The sequence below is a fragment of the Mycetomoellerius zeteki genome, unplaced genomic scaffold, assembly GCF_001594055.1.
Source record: "Mycetomoellerius zeteki isolate Tzet28-1 unplaced genomic scaffold, Tzet1.0 scaffold36, whole genome shotgun sequence".
Lineage (NCBI taxonomy): Eukaryota > Metazoa > Arthropoda > Insecta > Hymenoptera > Formicidae > Mycetomoellerius > Mycetomoellerius zeteki.
This window is the reverse complement of record NW_017257349.1, coordinates 375695-386620: the sequence shown is the minus strand read 5'-3', so window position 1 is coordinate 386620 and position 10926 is coordinate 375695. Positions and strand designations below refer to the sequence as shown.

Genomic DNA, 10926 nt, shown 5'->3' with positions numbered 1-10926 from the left:
ATCTTGTTAACTATTGCGAAAATTACAAAATAGTACAGGACTTTTCGACTCAGTTTAGTCCGCTCTACCTGCCCACGAGCGTTGTCAGGTGAGTTATGGGACACCCTGTATATAATACAATATAAAAAAAAAAATATCTATAATAGTATATACAATAATTATACATATACTTATTTTCCTTTTTTTTATATTCAAAATTAACTAATAATAAATAGAAAGGAGAAAGAATTAAATAAATATATTCATTATAATTTGGGAGATGATGACACAAAAATGGTCTTCATTATTTGTTACAGCTTGAAACCGTTATTAATTTGTCATTTATCAGGTAAACATAAAGGAAACGCAAGGCAGACCTCCCGCGGTTTTAAAATTAATGACGTGTGATTAAAGTGTAAAAAATTTTTTGCTTTTTTCCTAATATGGTAGCTACTGGCGTTTGTTTCTAGTGATAGTTTATGTCAAAAAAACCAATCAGAAGGTAAGTGCCATACCATATCTGTGGATCGAAGGCCACCAAACTAAGCTAAAGTGGTAAATTTTTTAATGAAAAAAAAAAATGATTTGTTACCGGCTGTTTTTTTTTGTACACTACCTATTTTCACTATGAAACATACAAAAATATACATACCATACCGTTTGAGTGGGCCTAAGGGATCGCTATGCTCGTCTTAACGTGTCGAATTTTAAACTAAAACGGCATTTTACCGTATGGAATTCGTTTTTTGATAGATAACAAATCAATGACGTTTTAGTTTAAAACTGATATATGTAACGCGTTTCTTATTCCAAGTGATTTCGAGTTGAATAATTAACCGGTACTAATTAATAATAATAAACCGATAGAATCGTTCTTCGTAAATCATTCTTGTGATATCGATTAAGTGCGTGAGTAAAAGTACGTGAAAGTGTTACAATTCTTCAATGTTATTTAAAAAAAAAAAACAAATTTTCCTGTTTTATTAATGACGTTAATTTGTTACATGGGAACGTGAAGAATCTTCGTATTGCTTTTCCACGTGAAATTTATCCGTCAAATTACAACAGTATGAAGACAACAAATCTCTGTAAGATAAGTGAGAGAGAGAGAGAGAGAGAGAGAGAGAGAGAGAGAGAGAGAGAGAGAGCGTGTGTGTATGTGTTGTGTGAAACAGAATAACCCTATGTCTTTGAATAGCTGATCGCAACGAGTGCTCCTCGTGATCGCTCGCGTCAGACGGTGAGTGCGCCGCCTCTGCTTACCTTTTGTACGCGGCTTGTAATTCGCTAACTTTATATTTTAATAACTCAAAAAGTAAGCATCGGAAATTTTCGTAAAGAAAAAATCGTCTCAGAATTCAATCAGGAACACTTTGCAAGAACACAGAGTTATTCTGAATCACCCTGTATATATGTTCGAGTCGGGTAAATAATCTGATCAACTCCTCTAAAAAGAAAGGAAATGGAAAATATAAAGAAAAAACGAAATCTAAATTGCGAAATCTTTATTTTTTATTCAAGTAGAGGGACAGACGCTCAATTGACTATCGCAGTACTTTCTTTGTGTTATCCGAGGTTCGAAGACAGTGATCCGCAATTTATCAATATTATACCTAATATTGATAAATTTATTATTGATTATATCCTGCGAATTATCTATTTCATTTCACCAGATAACCAAGCGTGCGATACTCACACTAAATATCACTATCGTATTGTTACGATACTGCCACGAGATGGCGGTGTATGGTGTAACTGTACGGTAACAGTACAGTTACACCGTATACCGCCATCTCGTGGCAGTATCGTAACAATACGACAGTGATATTTAGTGTGAGTATCGCACGCTAAAAAGTATATATGGTATCACCGTATCAACATTTTACCTGTACTGTGTTACATCCTGATAGATCTCTCTCTCCTATTATAAATATGTGTATCTTAGGCTATTCCTAGTTAATATTTCATTTTCACTTTGGTATTTTATCTTTATTTTGAAACTTTATCTTTATTTCTTTATCATATCTTTTAATTTTGAATGGCATGTTTAGTTCAAACCAACAGATAGATCACGTTTATATACTTTTATGCGTCACACATATTATCTACTCTAAAGAATGTTTAAGAATATCTCCCGATCTTTTTCAAAGAAGCCCTTCTATAAAATAATAAATAATAGAGCGTATATTAACATTATATTGGTAATAGTATATTACATTAGCGTTTAACAATAAAATAGAAATCTTCCTGAATGCGAGGACGAATATCTTTTTCTTCTTTTCTTTTTCTTTCTTTTTGCTTCCAATAAAATTAAACCAATTTTGGATATATGATTCGGAATGTAGTAGATTCGCCTCGCATAAGGATTAGTTAAGAAAGATCGAATTTTTATTATAAATTATAATATTAAAACTCTCAACCATTATCTATTAAGACTAAACTCGTAGAGTGGGGAGTAGGGCTTACGCGAAGCCTTGCTGCCTTATCTCAAGGAAACAAGCGCGAGTATAGGTTCTATCAAACCTTGATGAATGTTGATTGGTCCTGAAAGGACACTCCCACACTCATTTCCAAAATATAAAAGGACCTGCCAAAAGCAGAAACATGAGAGTAGAAGTGGAAATCCATCTAGTACAGTCAGAAATTAGTTAGATTAAGGTGAGAACTATCCTCGCGTTCCGTCAGAAACTCATTTGTATGTCCTTTCCATTGTTCTGTTTTTTATTATTTTATTAAACAAGAATACTGAATCAAATCAGTTGAAACCTGCATCTCTGCTCTGCGTCCCATTCAATTATATAAAAATACATATACATACGAGTATCCGAGGTTGTTATTACGACTGTCAATAGCATGGCCCTCGTCTTACGATATTTCCTCGGAGTATTCATAATTCATCCGGAGTATTCATATATCATCATTTATTGTATTTCGCTATTAGCTATAAAGTGCCTATCCTGTAGAGTATAGGTGATAAATAGATACGACTACGTCCAGCTATGAAGTGTTTCACGCGTTCTCCATACTTAATATTTACTTTTCTTATTTATTTATTTAATATAGGTAACGTTATATGTTACTTTCATTAAATTAAAGTTATTTTTAAGAGTTTTATATATATATATGTATTACTATCGAATTTATGTTATGTAATAAACGTTTATGTTGATTATTGATTTGCAAATTATTATTAGCAATATTATAAAATATTTAAGGAGAGGGGAGAATAAATTAATTACTAATTTAAAAACATACAATTTCATGTTTTATTATAATAATGTCTACACATTTATGTATATATTAAATTATTAATACATACTATATAACCTTTTTATTTAATTTTACTTCAAAAAATCAAATATAAAATGTTTTAACACAGAAAAATCTATTATACAAATTGTAATAATAAATATTAGGATATTGGTTAGTATTGAACCGTGTAAAATCTAGAAGTAGTATCTACGAAAAATCTCTCTTTAATTTTACTTCAAACTAAATATTGAATAAATAACCATAATGATCTTAATATAAGTTTTATAATTTCCATCAACTTAGAAAATTGTTATTTTTGTAAATAAGATAACATATATTTTAAATAAAAAATTATGCAATATATAAAATTCAAAAACAAGAACGTTAGGGGAATTATATTTACAAAAGGGATATTTTTGTATTTATTTTAAATTTCTTTAAATTAATTCAATATTAGCAGAAAGTTACCTATTTGTCTGTCCTTTAAGCAGCTACAGGGTAAATTAATTTAATAAACACGATACTGAAAAAATTTGTTATTAATTCAATTTTTAGTTTGAAGATTTTATGTATTCTATTAGCTTTGGTTATTTCGGCAAATATCTTTAATTTGGCTATCCATCAACTAACCAGCAGCTGACGGACAGGCAATGCCAATATCCTATATTTATTTCTATTCTCCAGGAGAAGATAAGCTCTTTTTAGAACGATCGCAACTTAAGCTTAATAAGTTAGTGTTACACTTCTCATTTCGTCTTTCTGCTTTTGGTTCTTCTTCGCTCGATGTTGGTCTTAACTGGAACATTCAAAAAGCCAAGATTGGATTGATATAATGCCTCTTTGAGATAGTCGATATTGCCAAGTTGATTTATATCGAGCGTTTTTACAACATATTTGTTGTCTTGTGTATCACATGTGTCGCATGCATATGGAACAGGAGTAGCGGACGGGAACATAAGTTTCATCTTATTGCTGTCCATCTCTTTGCCAGGACAGTATGGTACGAAGATAACAGGAATGAATCCCAATTGACCAATGATAGAGGTGTGAGTCGAGCTGGTTGCTACGTTTGTGTTGTTATTCGGCTCGACTAAATAACAGGGACATGCTTGTGAATTTGGCCCTACAGGTAACGATAAGGGCTTGACGTTGATGGAGCTGGGCGGCTGAACCCTGATAGCGTCGAAAACGGGATTCGTCCGGAATGTCTGCTCAAGGCGTGCATTTACCTGTCTATCCGGAGCAGAGGAAGATCCATCCGACTGAAAGGACACGTTAGAAATCAATTTGCCATCCACATCGGCAGAATTATTATATTGTCCATCCACATTAAATTTGTCTTCTTGTTTTAATTTATCAAATTGATCTGAGTCTTTAGGAGATTGCTGTTGCGAGTTATAAGATGGATAAAATATTGACTTTTGATATTGATCCCGATCGTGCACAGAAAATTGCTTGAAGTTATTTTTTGAAGGTTTCTTTATTTGTTGCGATCCTGTATGTATCAAGTGATCATAAAATTGTGAATTCGGCTTTAATATATCTGTATATTGATAATCCTCGATCTCGTATTTCAATGATGATGGTGTCAGATCTGTTTGCAACAGTGAATTGATTTTATTTGCATTGTAGGTAGTTTCTTTTTCCCCATAAATTGATGATGTGGATTGAGTTTCGTATTGAGGTCTATACTGACTATGCTTTATATATAATGATGTATTAACTTTCGTTGGGTGTGACAACTTCGACAATTCGATATCCTTTAGAGTATAGCCCGTATACGAAGAATCAGTTTTATTATTAAAACTATATTTCGAGATGGAGTTATATCTGTCTGTGTCAAATGATTCAATGTCAGGATGATGATTTATTGGACTTTTATAAGGTTTTCTTGTTGGTTTTATTCCGGGTATGTAATCTGGATCACCAGGCCATGGTCCATCAGGACCCGGAGAACCGGTTGGCCATGGCCCATCAGGACCATCAGGACCAACTCCACCGATACCTCCAATGCCACCAATATCACCAATCGGACCTACATTTCCTACTGGACCCTCAGGTCCTATTAGTCCTTCTGGATTCTTTGAATCTTCTGTATATTCTGGATATGTAGGATAACCGGGATAACCTACATGGATGTAATCAGAACAATATGAATAAATTATTATACAGGGTGTTTCCAAATTAAATCGCAAAACTTCGGGAGCGTGTAGAGGAGTAAAAAACTAAGAAAAAAAGTCCTATAGACATATGCTCGTTTTTGCTCCGTTTCAGAGAAATCGAAAAAAAATGTTTTTTTTACCTGCAAGATTAAATGGGGACCGTTTTCTAAATTTCTTGGAGAATGAATTTTCTGACTATTTAGAAAACATCCCATTACAACAACGTACTGAAATGTGGTTTCAATTAGATGGATGCCCTGCTCATTACAGCAGAGTCGCTAGAACCTGGTTAGATAGAAAATTCCCACAACGATGGATTGGACGTGGAGGAGCAGTACATTGGGCAACTCGTTCGCCCGACTTAACGCCATTAGATTTCTATGCATGGGGTACTCTGAAGCAAGAAGTTTATTCTTCGCCTATTCAATCAGAGCAACATTTGAGAAATCGTATCGTAGCTGCAGCGAACAGAATATCGCAAGAACAGTGCCTGGCTGCTACAAGAGCCGTGTTTGACAGATGCAATGCTTGTATTGCTGCAAGAGGTGTACATTTCGAACAAAATTTTCATTAAAAAGTTTATAAATAAAATAATTAAAATAATAAATTAAATATATTTTTTTCTTTTTTCGTGATTTCCTGCGAAACAAAGCTATCTAACCAGGTTCTAGCGACTCTGCTGTAATGAGCAGGGCATCCATCTAATTGAAACCACATTTCAGTACGTTGTTGTAATGGGATGTTTTCTAAATAGTCAGAAAATTCATTCTCCAAGAAATTTAGAAAACGGTCCCCATTTAATCTTGCAGGTAAAAAAAACATTTTTTTTCGATTTCTCTGAAACGGAGCAAAAACGAGCATATGTCTATAGGACTTTTTTTCTTAGTTTTTTACTCCTCTACACGCTCCCGAAGTTTTGCCATTTAATTTGGAAACACCCTGTATATTCAAATCTCTTATATGCAAGAATAAATAACGTTTGACGTAATATTTATAATTACAGTAATAATAATTAAGTAACCTTGACAACATACCTGGTTTATCCGGCTTGAAAGAAATGCTTGGCCTATTTGGTATAGTGGTAATCCCGGGATATAATAAATCATCTGGTTTACCTAGCGCCTCAGAATGTAAAGGTACGTTAGGTGTTTCTGATGTAACAGGATAAGCAGGATATCCGGGATAAGATGATATTGGTTTTCCTAGATTTTCGGATATTTCTGATATGCCGAGAGTGCCAGATGTGCTAGCGATACTAATTCCTATGTGTCCTGGGTATGATGTTCCCGGACTTCCAGGTATACCAGGATATGTTGGGTATAATTCAACTATTCCCGGAGTGCCTGGAGTGCCAGGAGTTCCTGGATGTCCAGGATATGACGGCGTTCCTGGTTTGCCTGGTTTTCCTGGTGTACCTGGAGTACCAGGGATGCTAGGAGTTCCTGGATGCCCTGGATATGATGGTATTCCTGGTTTTCCCGGTGTACCTGGAGTACCAGGGATGCTAGGAGTTCCTGGATGCCCTGGATATGATGGTATTCCTGGTTTTCCCGGTGTACCTGGAGTACCAGGGATGCTAGGAGTTCCTGGATGCCCTGGATATGATGGTATTCCTGGTTTTCCCGGTGTACCTGGAGTACCAGGGATGCTAGGAGTTCCTGGATGCCCTGGATATGATGGTATTCCTGGTTTTCCCGGTGTACCTGGAGTACCAGGGATGCTAGGAGTTCCTGGATGCCCTGGATATGATGGTATTCCTGGTTTTCCCGGTGTACCTGGAGTACCAGGGATGCTAGGAGTTCCTGGATGCCCTGGATATGATGGTATTCCTGGTTTTCCCGGTGTACCTGGAGTACCAGGGATGCTAGGAGTTCCTGGATGCCCTGGATATGATGGTATTCCTGGTTTTCCCGGTGTACCTGGAGTACCAGGGATGCTAGGAGTTCCTGGATGCCCTGGATATGATGGTATTCCTGGTTTTCCCGGTGTACCTGGAGTACCAGGGATGCTAGGAGTTCCTGGATGCCCTGGATATGATGGTATTCCTGGTTTTCCCGGTGTACCTGGAGTACCAGGGATGCTAGGAGTTCCTGGATGCCCTGGATATGATGGTATTCCTGGTTTTCCCGGTGTACCTGGAGTACCAGGGATGCTAGGAGTTCCTGGATGCCCTGGATATGATGGTATTCCTGGTTTTCCCGGTGTACCTGGAGTACCAGGGATGCTAGGAGTTCCTGGATGCCCTGGATATGATGGTATTCCTGGTTTTCCCGGTGTACCTGGAGTACCAGGGATGCTAGGAGTTCCTGGATGCCCTGGATATGATGGTATTCCTGGTTTTCCCGGTGTACCTGGAGTACCAGGGATGCTAGGAGTTCCTGGATGCCCTGGATATGATGGTATTCCTGGTTTTCCCGGTGTACCTGGAGTACCAGGGATGCTAGGAGTTCCTGGATGCCCTGGATATGATGGTATTCCTGGTTTTCCCGGTGTACCTGGAGTACCAGGGATGCTAGGAGTTCCTGGATGCCCTGGATATGATGGTATTCCTGGTTTTCCCGGTGTACCTGGAGTACCAGGGATGCTAGGAGTTCCTGGATGCCCTGGATATGATGGTATTCCTGGTTTTCCCGGTGTACCTGGAGTACCAGGGATGCTAGGAGTTCCTGGATGCCCTGGATATGATGGTATTCCTGGTTTTCCCGGTGTACCTGGAGTACCAGGGATGCTAGGAGTTCCTGGATGCCCTGGATATGATGGTATTCCTGGTTTTCCCGGTGTACCTGGAGTACCAGGGATGCTAGGAGTTCCTGGATGCCCTGGATATGATGGTATTCCTGGTTTTCCCGGTGTACCTGGAGTACCAGGGATGCTAGGAGTTCCTGGATGCCCTGGATATGATGGTATTCCTGGTTTTCCCGGTGTACCTGGAGTACCAGGGATGCTAGGAGTTCCTGGATGCCCTGGATATGATGGTATTCCTGGTTTTCCCGGTGTACCTGGAGTACCAGGGATGCTAGGAGTTCCTGGATGCCCTGGATATGATGGTATTCCTGGTTTTCCCGGTGTACCTGGAGTACCAGGGATGCTAGGAGTTCCTGGATGCCCTGGATATGATGGTATTCCTGGTTTTCCCGGTGTACCTGGAGTACCAGGGATGCTAGGAGTTCCTGGATGCCCTGGATATGATGGTATTCCTGGTTTTCCCGGTGTACCTGGAGTACCAGGGATGCTAGGAGTTCCTGGATGCCCTGGATATGATGGTATTCCTGGTTTTCCCGGTGTACCTGGAGTACCAGGGATGCTAGGAGTTCCTGGATGCCCTGGATATGATGGTATTCCTGGTTTTCCCGGTGTACCTGGAGTACCAGGGATGCTAGGAGTTCCTGGATGCCCTGGATATGATGGTATTCCTGGTTTTCCTGGTGTACTTGGAATACCAGGGATGCCAGGAGTCCCTGGATGCCCTGGATATGATGGTATTCCTGGTTTTCCTGGTGTGCCGGGATATCCTGGTGTTCCTGGAGTACCAGGGATACCAGGAGTTCCTGGATGCCCTGGATATGACGGTGTTCCTGGTTTTCCTGGTGTACCTGGAATACCAGGGATACCCGGAGTTCCTGGATGCCCTGGATATGACGGTGTTCCTGGTTTTCCTGGTGTACCTGGAATACCAGGGATACCCGGAGTTCCTGGATGCCCTGGATATGACGGTGTTCCTGGTTTTCCTGGTGTACCTGGAATACCAGGGATACCCGGAGTTCCTGGATGCCCTGGATATGACGGTGTTCCTGGTTTTCCTGGTGTGCCTGGAATTCCGGGAATTCCAGGAATACCCGGATGTCCTGGAAATGATGATAATAATAATGTATTGATGTAATTTAAATTATTATTCAAGAAGTAATTATTGAAGAAATTATTTAAGAAATATCAAGGCTACTATTTTTGGATAGTATGTTTTTGTAATTCATTTTGATAGTTATTGTTTGGATAATTTTTAATGATACTAAACTGTTTTTAAATGATATCTGTAGTGAAAGAATAAATATGATATTAATATTTTCGTTTCAGCACACTGTATATTATTATATGTAATGTTACTTTAAATATTATGTTTTGCATAATATTATTTATTTCTCTATTTTAATCAATTGTATAATGTATTTTGGACCAATCTTTATATATAAATTTATTATTTTATTAAGAAAGACATGTTTTTATTGTTAAATCGCAGTATCGCTTATATTAACTCTTTAATATGCTTTTATTATTTGACTACGCCTCTAATTTTATTACGACTATTTACTGTTAATGTAATATTTTCGACCATTATAATTTATAATCGTCGATTACATCATTGTGTGGTAAGTTCCTCTTGACCATGATATTATATTTCAGTTATTAATTATTATTTATATCTAATAGGTTCCTACCATAATCATTCATTACCATCCAGCTTTTCAACTGGAGAGTCTAATGCTGGAATCCCATGAGGTGTATTTGCCGCGTATCGCGTAACTGCGTAACCAATCAGAAACGATCCGCTGCTGTGATCAGCTGTGATTTCGTGTTACTGATTACTGACTGATTCCGCGATACGCGGCATGGGGGACGCAAATGTGCCTCATGGGTCGGGACTCTAGCATTATACCAAATTCGGTCGACCTCTTGGTCTACCAAAATCTCTCTCTTTTTCTTTTCCTTTCTTCGAAGTCTTATCTATTAAAGAATACGTCAAAATAATATTTTCAAAACGTGAAATTTTATTATGACGTTTCCTTTCAAGTGGAAAATAATCATGTTCATCATCTGATGGATTATCAAAAAGTACTTCCCAAATACTTTGTAATTGACTGATACTTCAATTAACTGCGATTAGTTTCTTCTTAAGGTTTTTGACTACGACTCATGAATAATAACTGATTGTATCATCTATTGAATTTTTTGCTGAAGAAGGCTTAAAGATTGTCGAAATATGTTCAAATATTTCATATTATATATAATATAAAATATTTGTAAAAAATAAAAACTGCGCACCATCTACAGCACCAATTCCCAATTGCCTGGTTATCATTTGTTTACTTTTTTGAATCTTTATTATTTATATCGACAATTACGATCTATGACTACGTTTACACGGCTCGATTTAAGCCGAAGTAATAATATCGATGTTATGAAAATGGGCAATTCCTCTGAAGAATGTAATGACTGTGATTGGCCAGTTTCCTAACATCGATCTTGTAACTTCGGCTTAAATCGAGCTGTGTAAACAAAGTCAATAAGAACGTATTACATACAAGGTACCTGAGCCGGATAAGGTCCACCTAATTTAGTTTATTTTTTTTTAATTCTATTTATGGGGATATTGAAATAAACTAAGTGAGAATCAAATCTTCATTTTATTCACTCCCAAAAATAAAATATATTATTTATATATAGAATACATGTAAATAGACGAAAAAAAAATTTTATTAAACTCTGACATTGGGCTTTATTATATGCATATGAATATAATAAGGCCCAAATAAAAAAT

The 10926-nt window shown here is 37.3% G+C and overlaps 1 protein-coding gene across 8 annotated transcripts in view; it reads right to left on the bottom strand.

Annotated features, from left to right (window-relative positions):
* Positions 1–3713: 3713 nt before the first annotated feature.
* The window catches only part of LOC108725773 (collagen alpha-5(IV) chain), a 21054-nt gene continuing 13841 nt past the window's right edge, over positions 3714–10926 (bottom strand). The window contains exons 5-8 of one of the 8 annotated variants that reach the window (XM_018452990.1): positions 9131–9238; positions 8911–8968; positions 6428–8874; positions 3714–5359 (exon numbers count right to left, since the gene is read on the bottom strand). In XM_018452990.1, coding sequence (XP_018308492.1) covers positions 3978–5359; positions 6428–8874; positions 8911–8968; positions 9131–9238 — 3995 coding nt within the window. In that variant the 3' untranslated portion in view covers positions 3714–3977. Of the gene's footprint in view, positions 5360–6427; positions 9239–10926 lie in introns of all 8 variants that reach the window. The other 7 variants (XM_018452991.1, XM_018452992.1, XM_018452985.1 and 4 more) reach the window with 7 other exon arrangements.